The 18448-nt window shown below is 44.4% G+C and overlaps 1 protein-coding gene across 3 annotated transcripts in view; it reads left to right on the top strand.

The window, feature by feature from the left end:
* Positions 1 to 18448, top strand: part of Allc (allantoicase) — a 35091-nt gene that overhangs the window by 13490 nt on the left and 3153 nt on the right. For 2 of the 3 annotated variants that reach the window (XM_006239944.5, NM_001013037.1), the window contains exons 4-10: positions 1166 to 1253; positions 2482 to 2607; positions 3784 to 3863; positions 4606 to 4738; positions 10732 to 10887; positions 11368 to 11441; positions 13232 to 13340. In XM_006239944.5, coding sequence (XP_006240006.1) covers positions 1166 to 1253; positions 2482 to 2607; positions 3784 to 3863; positions 4606 to 4738; positions 10732 to 10887; positions 11368 to 11441; positions 13232 to 13340 — 766 coding nt within the window. The remainder of the gene's footprint in view (positions 1 to 1165; positions 1254 to 2481; positions 2608 to 3783; positions 3864 to 4605; positions 4739 to 10731; positions 10888 to 11367; positions 11442 to 13231; positions 13341 to 18448) is intronic. The other variant, XM_039111788.2, reaches the window with a different exon arrangement.

Below are 18448 nucleotides of genomic sequence, written 5' to 3'. Positions count from 1 at the left end.
TTATACTTTAAAGCGATTGTGTCTAGAAGTATAATAAGCTTTTGTAGTTTCTAATGTTCTCATGTCTTAAGTACCTGGCATTCTGGAACTATGCTCTCTTCACTGACTGAGCATCCGCCATGGTCCTTGCAGACCCAGGCTGCTGCCCTCTTCACTGCTGAGTGGCTGTCACTGTCCCCTCTCTCTGTCCATGCACGTTTGAGTGGATCACATTTGACTATGTGCCCTTCACTGTAGAGCAGGCACTGGGCTGTGAGGGAGCCCCAGGACCAGCTTAGGTTCTTTATTCAAATTTGCAACCACCACCCTTTCCACAGGCTTCTTTTTCCTGCTCAATCCCAACCTGGAGTGTGAGGACTTTGGAATGTTGTAGATGATTAGATCAAGGATGATCCGTAATAAAGGCAAACATTGCCAGCTTCCAACTCTTAAGTAAGCACGGGGACTTCTTATGCAGCCTGGCATAAGTTTCAGTGGTAGCCTTCATTGGGAGACAGCACTAAAATCATCTGCCTTTGACCGACGAAGGAAACTCAGGTGTACAAGGGGCGAGCCTGGCCCACGGGCCCTTGGCTGGGAGCTCATGGAACGCTCTGTGAGAGGTTGTCCGTTTGTCATTTCGATGTCGCCATAATGCACTGAATCTGCGTAGTCATCCTGGTTCTCAAGGACGAAGCCTATTGCTCAGTGGTTCATTGTAAGAGTCTGAGGTGGCATCGTCGCCACCAGGAGTCCCATCATGGTGGCACAGTGCCTACAACTCAAGGTCTCCAGGTCTATCCGGACCCCAAGCTTCCAGCGGCCTCTCCCATGACCCAGCCTGGTGACCCCTTTCATGATCTTTCATAGCCTTCGGAGTATTCCATTTGCTCAGTGCCCACATACGCACAGCAGACAGGCAGCATTCACGGGACCGGCGTGTGGTCTCCTTTGTTGCTGGTAGTGGCTCATTCTGTGGACTGGGGTTCATAGACAAGAGTTCTGTTTGCAGACGATACAAACTATGGAGATACCCACTGGCTTGGTGGTAGAGCTGAGCATGAAGGTGGGCAGACATTTCTAGTGAGTCCTTGTTTGGTCTCTCTCTATCTCTTTGGGACATAACCTGGCAGGCTGGTAATCCAAGCTCTTCATGAATGCTAACATCCCTTGTCCATCTTCTTAGAGCAACAATCCGAGTTTTAAGGAAAATGAATACACTGAGTTTGGGAAATGGGTGGACGGATGGGAGACCAGGCGCAAAAGAATTCCAGGTAAGGAGTGGGTTTGTCCCACACTGTGCTTGATGACTGCTTGGGCTGAGGATGAGGCTGAGCTGGTAGAGAGCTTGCCTAGTGTATTAGTAATTTTTCAATGGCTGCCATAAAATAATATGACCAGGGAAACTCATAGAAAAGAGTTAGTTTTGAGCTTAGTCGCTGGGGGCTAGAGTCTGTCATGGTGGGAAGGCATGGCAGCAAGGGGCAGCAGGATGGAGGAAGAGAAGGCTGAAAGGTTGCATCTGTAACAGCATGCACAAAACAGAGAGTGAAACTAGAAGTAGCTTCAAACCCTCAAAGCCTGTCTCCAGGGACATAGTCCCCTAGCAAGGTCCCACCTCCTATGTCTCTCCAAACATCACTGCTAATTGGGAACCAAATGTTCAAATACGTGAGCCTATAGGAGAAACTTTCCACTCAAACCACCATGCCTAGCCTTCTGGAAGCCTTGGGGTTGACCCTTAGCACCATATAAGCCATGTGTGGTGGGGCACAGCTATAATCCCAGTCTGGGAGGAGGAGGCAGGAAGATCAGAAACTTAAGGTAATCCTTGAATTACCTCAACAGAGGTAAAACTTGCTAGTTTGAGCCTGCACTATGTGAAGCTCTGGAGTGGGTGTGGTGGACTCTTCTGTGAAGCCAGTGTCTTGAAGGCTTAGTAGGTATGTGGCATACTGGGGCCTGGGTGGAATAGAAGCTGTAGGGAACCCTAGATAGTTGAGGGTAGGCTTACAGAAGATCCAGGCTGGAAGAATTCTATAGTATGGTGGCCGCACTGAAGCTTTCCGAAGGGAATGTTTTCCCTGGTTTAGGATTGGAAAAAGGAGTGTTAGAGAGATCTATAATTTGCCTAGAACAATAGTGGGAAAGGAAAGGCTTGGGAATTGAGTTGGTCTCTCTGAATCCTATTTTAAAAAAATTAGAATTGGGGACCCTGTGGGTCATGGTGATCCTTGGTGGTCACATTTGAGAATTACCCTGAACATGTGCTTTTGTGGTGGAAGATGGGGCCTCATAGCTGCTATCATTTCCCAGTGGGATTTCAAGGATGCTCTCCTTATCCCCTATGGGCCCCATAGGTGTTCTGGTCATCTCCCATGGGACTTCACAGGTGTTCTCTCTGTGGAAGCTTCTGGTGCTCACCCTATCCCCCATGGGACCTCACAGGTGCTCTTGTCTTCTACTGAACATTATAGGTGTTTCTGTGGTCCCTCTGTACAGGTCACGACTGGTGTGTGATCCAACTGGGAATACAGGGCATTATCCGTGGTATCGATGTGGATATTTCTTACTTCTCAGGGAACTATGCTCCTCGAATGTCAATTCAAGCAGCAAACTTGAGTGAAGGTATGTGGGAGCCACTGACCTCAGAGAGGACTATGGGATGGGAGGCTCCTGTAACTCAGCCTGATGCTCATCTTTCTGTAAAAAGCAAATGTGCCACTGCTCTGAGGTTGCTGGGCTGCAATGATGTCTTAGAACTAGGGTCCCGATGGGCTGTCCTGAGGTAATGTTCAGTTTAACAATGTTTGCTGGCCCAAGATAGCGGCCGTCATCCCCACAGTGCTTGGGTCTGCAGACGAGCCTCCTTGTGCTTCCTCTGTGTGTGTGGGCATTTGCTGAGCTTGTTGCTGGGGAAGGTGGTTCTAGGGCTGTACCTCAGAGGAACCAGAGCTAAGGTTAGAATAGGCTAGAAGCTTCAGCCCACTTCCAGCTATCTAGGGGTCACCATTGTGCAGCAGCTCTGGGGTTCTTAGGCAAGACCTCTTTCTACCCCTGGGAAAACTGGATATTGTAAATTATTCAGGTTTCATAATTTATTTGTGTCATCTGTTGTAGACATTTGAATTAGTTAATTCATGGTCATATGGGTGTGCACACATTTTTAGTGAGTATAAATTCGTGTCTCTGGACACATTGATGCTGACAAAGTGGCACGACAGGTTCTGCTGTCCTGTAAATTACATAGATGAGCTGGCCCTATTCTCCTCAGATGGCTAGGCTCCTGGGGACGTTAATGACAATCTGAGAGATGGGACTGCACAAGCAAGACATGGCCAGTGACACCTAAGAGACAAGTCAGAACTGCTCTGACTGTTAGTGGGTGCTCCTGCTTCTGAGCTGGTAAATTCTGAGCCTGAGACAGATACTTGGGTGGTGGCAGAGCTTGTGGAACTAGCATTGCAATGTTTTGAACTAAAAAAGTGACCCATCTGTGGGATTTGGCTTAACCTGAAATGATGAGCAAACGTGGTAGCAATGTGTTCCACTGCACTCTGAAGTAAGTTAGTAAATTACACAGCGAGGGACCCCAGGTGGCATGCTAAAGTCTAATCAGTAATTCTGAGCCTAAAGCAAGGATGTCGTTGGGGCTGTCACATCGATGACAGTTGCCTCACACCGAGAGAGAGAGAGAGAGAGAGAGAGAGAGAGAGAGAGAGAGAGAGAGAGAGAGAGAGAGAGAGTGTGTGTTTGTTCTCTTTGCTTCTCAACCCTGATCCTGCGTGGTTGTTTTGCCTTCAGATACAGTGACAAACATTCCACCAAGAGGAGTTAAGATGGGGGCTGCAGCGACGTCTGAGGAATTTGTAGCCATTACTGAGGTAAGAGGCTGGTTCTCTGTGCCAGAACTGTAAAGAGACTGTTTCAGGCCTGGGTATGTGAGGCAGTTGCCTGGGATGCACCACCTGGCATGCTGTATCTCTTGTAGCCATACCGTGTGACAGTACAGAGGTTTGCTCAGTGGTTCATCTCCCTCTGTGTGAATGGCCTGGCTGTCCACAGTCTTGAAGGGTCACTGGGCACTGCCTGTGGCTGCACACTGCTGCTGACCCTACTAGGAAACCCTTCACATTTACCCCCCACAGTGACTCGATGAAGTAACTTTGTGTCTGATGAACTTAAGATAAACAATGGGGCTTGAGCTTGGCACCTTCTTCTTGTGTTAAGTTTGTCTGGTAATTAATTTGTGCTGTTACAGATGTGTTGATCTACAGCTGCCTGGGAACAGTGACTGAGCCAGCCTTTTGAGAAGCTAGCTTTCAGCCAATTGTCTCCTCAGACTTAAAGCCTGGGCTTTTAGCTGAATGCCCACATTGCCGCTCTGGTTCTTTTAAGAATCAAGAAAGCAGCATTGGAAAGCTGGTCAGTTTACAAGCATCATCATAACCTATGCTATCAGTATAGGGGGAAAAAATCCCCAAGAGGAAGTTTACTTTTTTTTTTTTAAAATTGTGTCATTGTGTCATTCGAAAATGACCACAGTCTCCTTCCTTAATGCTTGCACAGGATAAGAGGTTGCTGTTCTCAAGAACCAATGCTGACATTTCTGTATTTTATTACTAGCTGAAATCACACTCCTGGGATTACCTGGTTCCCATGTCGGAGCTTAAGCCAGGGGACCCTGACTCCAGCCACAACTATTTTTTTGTTAATTCCCAGCAGAGATGGACTCATATAAGACTCAACATATTCCCAGGTATGTGTGACCGGGACCTTCGACAGGCATGCGGGACTTTTCTTACATTGTCATGCTTACATGAAGTACAAAATAAGCCACCTTTCCTGGCAGTTTGAGTTTGGTGTATTTTAGGATTGTGATTTCTCTTGTGCTTTAAGAAAAAGATACTCTGCTCACCAATGGGTAGCTAATGGAAATGTATCAGTTTAGCTAGGTGGTGGTGACTGGTACCTTTAACCCCACTGTTTGGGAGGTAGAGACAGGAGGATTTCTGAGTCTGAGGCCAGACTGGTCTGTAGAGTGAGTTCTCTGAGCCAGAGTTACAGAGACACCCTGTCTGGAAAACCAGAAGCAAAAATGTATCAACTTAAGACGGGTTGGAACTGAGCTGTGCTAGAATTCCATGTCTCCTACTGATTACCCCCCATTTTTTTTGTGGATAAGACAAAAACCTTTTAATCAATTCTTTGTGAGTTTCACACCACGCACCCCAGTCCCACTCATCTTCCCATCCCCTCATATATGCCCTTCAGCCTTGCAAAACCCCCAAAACACACACACACACACACACACACACACACACACACACACACACACACACACACACACGCATGCACGCACCAAAAAACAAAGCATAGAAAACACCTCATTATGGAAACTGTAGTGTGTCACAGTGTGTCCCACAGCGTGTCCCTCTTTCCACACATCTTCACTTCCAAGTGTTCATTACAGTGAGTCATCTCTGGTTTGAGATCTCTGGCTTCTGCGACACTATCAATATTGGATCTTCCCTGGGCCTCCTCCTTTTCATCTTGGTGTTGCCCTGTATCATGGAGGTCTTGCTGCTTTGGATCAGCAGGACTGGCCTTCCACGTGTCTCAACTCTTTGTAGATGATATAGATTTGGGGTTGGGCCAACTCAGAGCCTTTGTCTGGGCCTAGGTGCTAGCTGAGTGGTTCAGGCTGCCAGCTCTCCCTTATCTGGAAAACCAGGACAATCTCTCCAGCACTGCTCTAGCTAGGCCACCCAATGCCACCATTGGTAGGAGGCAGGACCAGCTGTCCTGCTCTGCTCTCATGCCTTCAGTGCTGGCTGACCCACGCCCCTGCCCCCAGGGTCAACTCCACTGTGCTGCTAGAGCAAGGCACAGGATCCTCTCCCCTGAAATCTACAGCCAGTGATGGGGCACGAATAGATCTACTCTCACGTCCTCAGGACCAGCTCTCTCCACTGCAGGTTCCTACTGACTTTTATTTCAAAAGTATGCTAACAGCTGTAGCATAAGTATGAGTCTACTTTAATTTTTCCTGTGCGTGTGTATCTCTGAGTATGTATGTGCATGTGTGAGCACAGGTGCCCGCAGGGTTCAGGAGAAGGGGTCAGATCTCTTGGAGCTGGAGTTACAGGAAGTTGCGAACTTCCACATGACTGCTGCAAACTGAACTCTGGTCCTCTCGCAGAGCAGCGAGTGCTGTAAACCACTAGCCCATCTCTCCAGTCTCCATTTTATTTTTTCTTACATGGGAGCTTTAGTGCAATATGTCATAACAACATAGGACTCTCCCATTTGATGTGTACAATTAAAGCCTAGGCAATAAATAAATGAAACACAGTTAATGTTAGGGCATTTTATTAACTGTGAAAGAAGTGCAGTGGCAGAGCACTGGGTTGGTACATACAAGGCTCCGGGCTCTGTTTCTCTAGAGATTGACTTTCACCTTCCCTAGACCTAGGCATCAATATATGCATCGTGCTCAGAGATTTGACTCCTTTACACACCAAAGAAGCAGAGTCATGTTTTATTGGTCTTTTGTCTCTGGTTTCCTTTACTTAGCATTGATGCTTTCAAGAATCATCTTGATTGTGTCATGTATGGGCACTTCATTTCTTTTTGCCAAATGACATTCTATTTTATGGTTAGAACCATTTCTGTATGTGTTCATTCATCGGTAGACATTTGTTCCTACCTGCTGGATACGATGAACTATGTATGCTATTAGTGCTGACTTATAAGAATTTACTTGTATGTCTTGTTTGCCTATGGAGGCCAGACAAAGGCATCAGATCCTCTGGAATTGGAGTTATAGAGTTGTGAGCCACTCTGTGGTGCTGAGAATAAAATTCAGGTCCTCTGGAAGAGTAACCAGTGCTCATAACCACTGAGTTATCTCTCCAACTCCAACTTATACATATTTCTCTCTCTCTCTCTCTCTCTCTCTCTCTCTCTCTCTCTCTCTCTCTCTTTCTCTGTGGATATTTCTATCTTTAGCTTATACCTAAAATTGACATTTCTGGATCATATACTAACTCTGTGTTTGAGGATTTGAGAAATTTCCAAAATGGCAGCCATGTATAAGGTGTTTGCCCCCTTCAGTTCCCTCCTGGTGTCTTGTCATCTGGTGGGTGTAAAATGATGTCTTACTGTCCTTTCGATTTGCATTCCCTTGGTGACTAACAATGGTAACTTGTGTGTTTACTGGTCATTGGTATATTTTCTTTGAAAAACTGTGTTTGCAACCTCTTGTTTTCTTGATCGTAGACAATCTAACAGGTAAGATGGGATCTCAAAGCAGTCTTAATTTGCGTTCCTCTGAGAGCTGAGGATGAAGATCACTTCAGATATTGGCCCTCTGTGTTTCTTCTTCAGGATCTGTCTATTCAGTTCAGCCCATTCACTGATTAGATGGTTTGGTTTTATTTGTTCATTTTTTCTTTGTATATTCTAGACATTGATCTCTTATCTGATGTATAGTTAACGTTTTCCCTTCCCCAAGTCTGTCTTCATTCTGGTGATTGTTTCCTTTGTTGAGCAGCAGCTTTTTAATTTCATGTGATTCTAGGGTTATTTTTTGTACTAATAGAGATCTTTTCAGAAATTTATCCTTATCTCCATGTTGTGAAATATTTTCCCCTAACAGTGTTAGGTCTTGTATTGATGTCTTTGATCCATTTGGATTTGATTTTTGTTCAGGGTGAGAGATATGGAGATAATTTTATTTTTCTTCTCTTTTTCTTTTTTCTTTTGGTAAGGTAGGATCTCTCTGTATACGAGTTCTGGCTGTCCTGGATTTGTTTTGTGGACCAGGCTGGCCTTGAACTCACAGAGATCCACCTCCCTCCTGTCTCCCAAGTGTTGGGATCAAAGGTTTGGGTCACCCTTGCACTCATTTTTCTACACATGGATATCGAATGTTTCCAGGTCCATTTATGGAAGAGGATATATGCCTCTTTTTATGTTGTCTGTTTTTGAATTTTTTGTTTTAGGTAAAAAATCAAGTGGTTATAACTAAATTTACTTTCAGGTCATGGTGTGGAGGAAGACATCCTCATGGTAAACATCTGAACAGGTGTTTTCAGTATCAGCTTGCAAATACCACTCATTCTGCAAACAGTGGAAGGAGTGTGTGGGCAGAGACAGGAGAGGGAGACCTTTCCTTACTTGGTAGTTCAGCAAACTCTGGGTGCACCCACTTTGATAAAGGGACTGAGTGTGTCCAGAAGTCATGTGGGGGACAGTAGCTGTCATGAAGACAGGGCTGCTGACTGTGAGTGGTCAGCTTACCACCACCCCACACAGGCTGAGGGTGGCGGTTCAGGAAGTGTGTACTGTCAGTCAGCAGACATGGTCTTTGTATGAAGCAATGAAGAAAACAGGAACAACAGAGCTGAGGTATTTAGGTAAAGCCATAAGAAATCCCCATTAAAAAATATAGCTTTACAGGGCTGGAGAGATGGCTCAGAGAGTAAGAGCACTGGCTGCTCTTCCGGAGGTCCTGAGTTCAATTCTCAGCAACCACATGGTGGCTCACAACCATCTGTAAAGGGATCTGATGCCCTCTCCTGGTGTGTCTGAAGACAGCTACAGTGTAGTCATGCATAAAATAAATGAATAAATCTTTAAAAAAAATAGCGTTACATTAGCTGTGTTGTATGTGTGTTATGTGTGTGCGTGCGCACAAACTTGTATCTGGCATGAGTGTGGTGGCCAGAAGACAACTTGTATCACTTTTCTCCATCATGGGGTTTTTAGGGGTTGAATGTAGAACCTCCCTTTTCCTTGACAGCAGGCAACTTTACCTGCTGAGCTATTTTACCGGCCCCCAGGACATTTCTGTTTTTGGTTATGGCAAATGCAACTTCATGTGTTCAACCCAAGTTGCTTGAAGTTTAAGAGCTGAAAGAAAGTCTCAGGCATTTCCTAGGGCGAGCCCCACACTTGCTTGGCTGGTACTTTCTCAGTTGGCCATTGCCTACTGTCCCAGTTGAAAGTGAGGGGTGGACACCTTCTTCCAGATTTCTCCTGTCCCTTTACTGGTTCCTTGTTGATCTGTGATGACTCTCCCTGGGATAGGGTTTTAGAAGGGGCAGGTACTGCAATCTCCTAGGATCCCATCACTGAGCTGTGGAGGACGGAGAGGCATTCATCATTTTGAAGGTGTGGCTGGATATTAATTCCAGAAAGAAAAATCTTACCGTTAAGGGATACAATTGGCTTTATACCTGAGAGATAAATATCTTAGTGCTGAAATGAGGCACTATGTCTGGGTCCCATAGCAGCAGTCGCCCTCTTGATGGATAGTCCCTGGTCTTTCTAAGATTTCATGCCAGTGAAGTCTGGTTTTATAGATTGAAAACATAGGTATCTACTCATTATCAGAGTATTTTCAGAACACTCAACTTTACATTCTCTCTCTCTCTCTCTCTCTCTCTCTCTCTCTCTGTGTGTGTGTGTGTGTGTGTGTGTGTGTGTGTGGTGTTGTCAAGACAGGATTTCTCTGTATAGTCCTGGCTGTCTTGGAACTTACTCTTTAGATCAGGCTGGCTTCAAACTCAGAGATCTGCCTGCTCTGCCTCCAGAGTGTGGGTTAAAGGTGTGTGCTACTATGCTAGGTACCAATTCTTTTTCCATGTTTAAATACATGGGGCTCAGGTTCAGCATTTAGTTAAATGATATGTCTTTTCAAAAACTTCTTGGCTTCTGCTTCCTAGAAAGCCACATCCAGACAAAGGAGGAGGCTTGTCTGTGAGGATCAGGGGTTGTGAGTAGATCTGGGCAGCTGTTTGCTTCTATTCTTGCCTTGTGTCAGGCTGAGCTGCTCAGAAGTGAGTAGCTTTTCTGAGGACCATCTTTTGTGTCACTGCAGAACAGCACCACAGGAGTCTTAGGGTCACCAGTGTTTGCTCCTGACACTAAATGTGTTTTAAATAGTCCTCCTGTCCCCCCGCCCCCATGTGTATGCACACGTGTATACAAGTGTACAAGAGGGCCAGAAGAGGGTGTTGGATCCTCTGGAGCTGGAGTTACAGGTGGGTGTGAGCCACACAGTTCAGGTGCTTGGTTGCCAGGCTATAACACTGAATGCTCTTAAGTGCTGAACCACCGCTCCTGCTCCCAGACACATTATGGACAACTTTCAGTTGAATTTTGACTTTACTGGAGCAGTTTCACAAGGAATCTGGTGCTCTGTCGTGTGCTGGGAACTTCACAGATGTGACACTCTGTAACTGGTTTATCCTCCAGGGATTTTATACTCTGTGTCTGTGACACCAGTATTAGCAGAGATAAAACCAAAGTGAAAAAGTAACTTCAGGCTACATTAGAGCCATGGAGTGAAGGAACAGGGGAGAGGTCATAAGGGTTGTGTGGTGAGTTAGACAGGGGACTAGGGAATGGGCAGGAAATGGGGTGCTGAAGGCAAACCAAGGTGTTTTTGGAGCCATGACATTTTGAGGGCCAAGAATGACAAGTAGTGTGGGAGACCTGAGGAATTTGCTCAGGTACAAGGCAGTGTCTGCTGCAGGAGCCTGAGGCAGTGTCTACTGCACGGGCCTGGGCAATGTCTGCTGCAGGATCCTGGGACAGAGACCATGGTAGGGGCCCAGGCAGAGGGCTTGCTGTGTTGTAAGCCAAGAGGGACAGGAGATGGGAGAAAGCTGACATGCCCCTAGGCTCCGAGACACACCAACAGCTAGCTCTACCAATAGTAACACAGTCCCTTTTCCTTCTCAGATGGTGGCGTTGCACGCCTTCGAGTATACGGTACTGGACAGAGAGACTGGGCTGCACTGGATTCCACGGAACCTGTAGACCTGGTGGCCATTGCTTTCGGGGGTGTCTGTGTAGGATTTAGTAATGCACACTTTGGACATCCAAATAATATGATAGGTGAGAGGGAACCCCACGAGCCAGACTCTGTGTTGAAAGGTAGGCTTCAGCATTGCAAGCTGAGAATGGGCAGAATGATACCCCAGGTGGGGTGGGAGGCTCTTTAGAAAAATGAGGCTACCTCAACGCCTTTGTGATATGGAGTCGGTCAGCAAGCAAGAGTCCTGTTGGGCTTCAGTGGTGCAGAGCAAGTCTGCAAAGCAAGATCCAGAGCAGCCAGGCTGGTTACACAGAAAAACCCTGTCTTGAAAAAAAAGTCACAGTCCTTCTTAATTTCAGCCGAAGAGGCTGCTCTAAGGGAAAAACTAATTAAATCAGTCAGTTTTGTGACTGTGAATTCATAGAAATACCACCTCTACTAAAATTAATTTATGTAGAGATACTTGGGATTCTGGGATGTGAAATTTAATAACAGCGAGCCCATTCTCACATTCAAATTAAATCAAAGGTCAGTCCATTAACCCCAGCTATTTCCTGTAGGTGTTGGCGATCCTAAGTCCATAGCAGATGGTTGGGAAACAGCGAGAAGACTGGACCGACCCCCAGTGTTAGAAGTAAGACCAGCAACAATGGTGGTTTCGAGTGTTTATAGAAAATGTTTAAAAGATACTTCTTTCTCTTTACATCATGGAGAAGTGCACTTCATGAGGGATCAGTTTGAGCTGGGCATCTTTACTCTCTGGGGAGACAGAGGCAGGAGGATCAGGAGTTAAAAGCCATCCTCGGTTATTTTGTACATTAGTTTTAACTGTTAATTTGATCCAACCTAGAATTACTTGAGAAGGGAATCTTTTCTCTAGAGGTGACTCACCTATGAGCATGTCTGTGGAAGAGGTTGCTTTGACTATTAAATGATGTAGGACCCAGACCATGTGCATAGCACCATTTCTTGGTTTGGGTCCCTGGACTGAATTAGAGGAGAGAAGGCTCTCTGAATACTAATCAAACTAACAGCATCAAGTGAACACGATGTAGCCAGCCGCTTGTCTTCCCTGCTTTGACTTCCTGAGATGATGATGCTCAGGGAATGGTCAGCTGATAAACCCTGTCTTTCTTGGGTTGTTCTAACGTTGTTAGAACGTTCTAGCAACAGGAATGAAACCAGGGAAGGCATAAGGAGCTCTAGGCTAGCCTGTGCTACATGAGGCCATTTCTCAAAACACAAGCTGATAGAATCCCTGAAACCAAACCAAACCAAAGACTCACGAACCTGTATAATTCATGGTCTAAGATTTTGTTATTATTCTCTGCAATTTTTCAAATTTCCTACCGTTTCCACTATCTGGTACAGTATTACACTAAATTTTATCAGAAGATTAAACCTGCCTTGTTGAGTAGGCTCTAATCAAAAATTTTAAATATTCTCTTTACTAAAGGAAGAAAATAATCTAAATTATCTTTAGTTAATTAATTAGGTAATTAATTAATTGTCAGCCTTGGGTTCCTCCCTCCATTATGTGGATCTCAGGTATTGAATTCAGTCCTGGTAGCAAGTGCCTCTGTCTGATGAGCCATTTTGTTGGCCCCTCAGAATCTAAGGTTAATGAAGCAAAAAGAGATGAGTAAATTTTGTTGGAAGGACTGGATTAGATGCCCTTTTAAGGTCCATGTTCCCTAGAGTGAGATGGTTTTGATGAGTGTGACTCCATAGAGGGTGTTAAAGCCAACAACAGTTTAGTGAAACCTTGACCAAACCAAACCCAAACCCCATTCGGTTTGCAAATCCCATTAAAAACTTATAGCTGCTCCCCTCTCTGGGGTCTGTCTCCTAGTCCTTCCAGATACAAATAGACCCCTTCTGGAGAAGCAAGGTTTGGAGGCCAGTGGCTGTGATGATAGATGCTCACTAGGAACATACTTGCTTTGGATGGTCAAAGAATTTAGAGAACCCACAGGCTGAAGTAGATCAGCATCTCTATGCTTGTTGAAACTTGACATTGATAAAGACACTGTATCAGAAACTTATACAAATTTGCTGAATACAATGAACTCAGAAGGCAATGCGACCACCAAAGGGGCAAGGGGGCAATTCACACAGGAAGTGCCTAAACATTGGTCATACTGTGTGTGTGTGTGTGTGTGTATGTGTGTGTGTGTGTGTGTGTGTGTGTGTGTGTGTGTATATGTGTGTGGACTGAGTGTCAGTTAGACAAGCTAGCCTTGAACTTCTTAACCCTCTTGTTTCTTTTTCTCAAGTGCTGAGGTTACAGATGTGCACCATGCCACCACACTTGGCTTGTTTATAATAAACACAATATGATATGTGAGCTTCTCCTGCCAGTGCTTAGGTTGACTTTCTCAAATCCAAGTTGGCTTTTGATTTATTGTTTGTTTTAAATTCCAGGGTAACGAGAATGGCTTTCTCCAGGTCCCAGGTTGTGAGTGGGCAGTGTTCCGATTGGCACATCCTGGAGTCATCACTCAAATTGAAATTGATACAAAGTACTTTAAAGGTAAGTTTCTGGCAAGGCCGGCAGCACTGTACAGCTGGCAGGCTCGCTGTGCAGACAGCAGGTGCCGTGGGAGTCCGGCTGGAGTGGTGTCACTCTTCCTGTTCAGCTGTGCAACTTTGAGGAGGGTCCCTCTCATCTGTCATCTGGTGTCTCTTGAGAGGCCCTCGTTGGCTGCATGGCTCTGAGGGTCATCTTGTTAGAAAGTTCTGAAAGGAAGAAGGCTGCAGCTCTAGGGCAGAGCTTGTCCTGACTTTTCAGACTGTGAGCTAGAGACTTACAGAGACAGATTAGGACTCACAGGGGATTCCAGGTTGATGTGAGGCAGGTTCCCCTTGGAAGGTACAAAGACCTGGTGAAAAAAGCAGAGAGGTTGGTCCAGTAGTCAAAAGAATTTGGGCATTTGCCTGGTTAGTCTGTACTTGCTTTTTAATGAAATATAGATGTTGCCTATTATATTAAAAAAGTCAAAGAGGCTGTGAAGTACTTGTTAGGAGATGAAAGTATTGGATTGGGCATCTCATGATTGTTTAGCTGTCTCCATAGCAGGCGGTGGTAGTTTACATTCATATTTTGAATGATTAGTTTTTAATTGATTTCCAATCATAGTTTTTTTGAGTTCTCTGTCTTTTTTCTTTTTCTTTCTTTCTTTCTTTTTTTTTTTTATTAACTTGAGTATTTCTTATATACATTTCGAGTGTTATTCCCTTTCCTGGTTTCCGGGCAAACATTCCCCTTCCCCCTCCCCTTCCTTATGGGTGTTCCCCTCTCCATCCTCCCCCCATTGCCGCCATCCCCCCAACAGTCTAGTTCACTGGGGGTTCAGTCTTAGCAGGACCCAGGGCTTCCCCTTCCACTGGTGCTCTTACTAGGATATTCATTGCTACCTATGAGGTCAGAGTCCAGGGTCAGTCCATGTATAGTCTTTAGGTAGTGGCTTAGTCCCTGGAAGCTCTGGTTGGTTGACATTGTTGTACATATGGGGTCTCGAGCCCCTTCAAGCTCTTCTAGTTCTTTCTCTGATTCCTTCAACGGGGGTCCTATTCTCAATTCAGCGGTTTGCTGCTGGCATTCGCCTCTGTATTTGCTGTATTCTGGCTGTGTCTCTCAGGAGCGATCTACATCCGGCTCCTGTCGGCCTGCACTTCTTTGCTTCATCCATCTTGTCTAATTGGATGGCTGTATATGTATGGGCCGCATGTGGGGCAGGCTCTGAAGGGGTGTTCCTTCTGTCTCTGTTTTAATCTTTGCCTCTCTATTCCCTGCCAAGGGTATTCTTGTTCCCCTTTTAAAGAAGGAGTGAAGCATTCACATTTTGATCATCTGTCTTGAGTTTCATTTGTTCTAGGCATCTAGGGTAATTCAAGCATTTGGGCTAATAGCCACTTATCAATGAGTGCATACCATGTGTGTTTTTCTGTGATTGGGTTACCTCACTCAGGATGATATTTTCCAGTTCCAACCATTTGCCTATGAATTTCATAAAGTCATTGTTTTTGATAGCTGAGTAATATTCCATTGTGTAGATGTACCACACTTTCTGTATCCATTCCTCTGTTGAAGGGCATCTGGGTTCTTTCCAGCTTCTGGCTATTATAAATAAGGCTGCGATGAACATAGTGGAGCACGTGTCTTTTTTATATGTTGGGGCATCTTTTGGGTATATGCCCAAGAGAGGTATAGCTAGATCCTCAGGCAGTTCAATGTCCAATTTTCTGAGGAACCTCCAGACTGATTTCCAGAATGGTTGTACCAGTCTGCAACCCCACCAACAATGGAGGAGTGTTCCTCTTTCTCCGCATCCACGCCAGCATTTGCTGTCACCTGAGTTTTTGATCTTAGCCATTCTCACTGGTGTGAGGTGAAATCTCAGGGTTGTTTTGATTTGCATTTCCCTTATGACTAAAGATGTTGAACATTTCTTTAGGTGTTTCTCAGCCATTCGGCATTCCTCAGCTGTGAATTCTTTGTTTAGCTATTAACCCCTTTTTTAATAGGATTATTTGTCTCCCTGCGGTCTAACTTCTTGAGTTCTTTGTATATTTTGGATATAAGGCCTCTATCTGTTGTAGGATTGGTAAAGATCTTTTCCCAATCTGTTGGTTGCCGTTTTGTCCTAACCACAGTGTCCTTTGCGTTACAGAGCTTTGCAGTTTTATGAGATCCCATTTGTCGATTCTTGATCTTAGAGCATAAGCCATTGGTGTTTTGTTCAGGAAATTTTTTCCAGTGCCCATGTGTTCCAGATGCTTCCTTAGTTTTTCTTCTATTAGTTTGAGTGTGTCTGGTTTGATGTGGAAGTCCTTGATCCACTTGGACTTAAGCTTTGTACAGGGTGATAAGGATGGATCGATCTGCATTCTTCGGCATGTTGACCTCCAGTTGAACCAGCACGATTTGCTGAAAATGCTATCTTTTTTCCATTGGATGGTTTTGGCTCCTTTGTCAAAAATCAAGTGCCCATAGGTGTGTGGGTTCATTTCTGGGTCTTCAGTTCTGTTCCATTGGTTTATCTGTCTGTCTCTGTACCAATACCATGCAGTTTTTATCACTATTGCTCTGTAATACTGCTTGAGTTCAGGGATAGTGATTCCCCCTGAAGTCCTTTTATTGTTGAGGATAGTTTTAGCTATCCTGGGTTTTTTGTTATTCCAGATGAATTTTCAAATTGTTCTGTCTAACTCTGAAGAAATGGATTGGTATTTTGATGGGGATTGCATTGAATCTGTAGATTGCTTTTGGTAAAATGGCCATTTTTACTATATTAATCCTGCCAATCCATGAGCATGGGAGATCTTTCCATCTTCTGAGGTCTTCTTCAATTTCTTTCTTCAGAGTCTTGAAGTTCTTATTGTACAGATCTTTTACTTGCTTGGTTAAAGTCACACCGAGGTACTTTATATTATTTGGGTCTATTATGAAGGGTGTCGTTTCCCTAATTTCTTTCTCGGCTTGTTTCTCTTTTGTGTAGAGGAAGGCTACTGATTTATTTGAGTTAATTTTATACCCAGCCACTTTGCTGAAGTCGTTTATCAGCTTTAGTAGTTCTCTGGTGGAACTTTTGGGATCACTTAAATATACTATCATATCGTCTGCAAATAGTGATATTTTGACTTCTTCTTTTCCAATTTGTATCCCCTTGACCTCCTTTTGTTGTCTGATTGCTCTGGTTAGAACTTCAAGAACTATATTGAATAAGTAGGGAGAGAGTGGGCAGCCTTGTCTAGTCCCTGATTTTAGTAGGATTGCTTCAAGTTTCTCTCCATTTAGTTTAATGTTAGCAACTGGTTTGCTGTATACGGTTTTTACTATGTTTAGGTATGGGCCTTGAATTCCTATTCTTTCCAGGACTTTTATCATGAAGGGGTGTTGAATTTTGTTAAATGCTTAGGAGAATACTTTCTTGATTTTTCTAAGATGTAGTTTCCCTCTTTTTGTTGGACTTTTCCATCTATTATCCTTTGTGGGGCTGGATCTGTAGAACAATATTGTGTAAATTTGGTTTCGTCATGGAATATCTTGTTTCTCCCTCTATGTTAATTGAGAGTTTTGCTAGATATAGTAGCTTGTGCTGGCCTTTGCGTTCTCTTAGGGTCTGTATAACATCTGCCAAGAATCTTCTGGCTTTCATAGTGTCAGGTGAGATGTCTGGTTAATTCTGATAGGTCTGCTTTTATATGTTCCTTGACCTTTTCCCCTTACTTTTAATATTCTTTCTTTATTTTGTGCATTTGGTGTTTTGACTATTATGTGACGGGAGGAATTTCTTTTCTGGTTCAATATATTTGGAGTTCTGTAGGCTTCTTGTATGTTTATGGGCATCTCTTTCTTTAGGTTAGGGAAGTTTTCTTCTATAATTTTGTTGAAGTTATTTATTGACCCTTTAAGTTGGGAGTCTTCACTCTCTTCTATACCTATTATCCTTAGGTTTGATGTTCTCATTGTGTCCTGGATTTCCTGGATGTTTTGGGCTAGGAGCCTTTTCCGTTTTACATTATCTTTGTTGGTTGTGTCAATGTTCTCTTTGGTATCTTCTGCCCCTGAGATTCTCTCTTCCATCTCTTGTATTCTATTGGTGATTCTCACATCTATGAATCCTGATCGCTTCCCTAGGTTTCCTGTGTCCAGGATTGTCTCCCTTTGTGCTTTCTTCATTGTTTCTATTTCCATTTTTAACTCCTGGATGGTTTTGTTTAATTCCTTCTCCTGTTTGGTTGTGTTTTCCTCTAATTCTTTAAGGGATTTTTTGTGTTTCCTCTTTAAGGTCTTCTACTTGTTTACTTGTGCTGTCCTGTATTTCCCTAAGGGAGTTATTTATGACCTTCTTAAAGTCATCATGATAAAATGTGATTTTAAATCTAAATCTTGCTTTCCCAGTGTGTTTGGATATCCAGTGTTTGCTTTGGTGGGAGAACTGGGCTCTGATGATGCCAAGTACTCTTGGTTTCTGTTGCTTGGGTTCCTGTGCTTGCCTCTCGCCATCAGGTTGTCTCTGGTATTAGCTTGTCTTGCTGTTTTTGTAGGTGACTTGACCCTCCTGTAGGCCTGTCTGTCAGCACTCCTGTAGACCTGGTTTCCTGTTTTCTTTCAGCTGGTTCTGGTAACACAGTGTTCTGCTCTCAGGCGTATAGTTGCTCCTGGTGGCTGGTTTTCAGCTCTCAGTGAAGGCAGCAACCAGAAGGGTCCTGCCCCTAACTTTTCCTAGGTCCCTCTGCACAGGGGGCACAGACGGCATTAGGGGTTTTCCTCTTGGGTCAGGAATATGGGCAGAGAGTAGTCTCCTTTGGTTTCTCAGGAGTGTCTGCACTTCTGAGGGTCCAGCTCTCCCCGACATGGGATTTGGGTGTAGGGAGTTTGACCAGTTCAGTTCAGTTGTGGGCACAGATCTGGACTGTGGGCTCCTGCAGCTGACTGTTCCTATATTCCTGTGTCCAGAGGCACTATGCAGTTTCCTCTTGGGCCAGGGATGTGGGCAAAGGTGGGCAGAAGTGACAGTCTGTCCTGAAGTCTCAGGATTGTCCTCCCCAAATCATAATTCTAATATTGATTATATGAAGGCTCAACAATACAGTGAAGATCAGGTTTATTAGTGGGTATAAAGTATTTCCAAA

The sequence above is a fragment of the Rattus norvegicus genome, chromosome 6 (assembly GCF_036323735.1).
Source record: "Rattus norvegicus strain BN/NHsdMcwi chromosome 6, GRCr8, whole genome shotgun sequence".
In the NCBI taxonomy this organism is placed as follows: Eukaryota; Metazoa; Chordata; class Mammalia; order Rodentia; family Muridae; genus Rattus; species Rattus norvegicus.
This window is presented reverse-complemented; position numbering and strand designations above follow the sequence as displayed.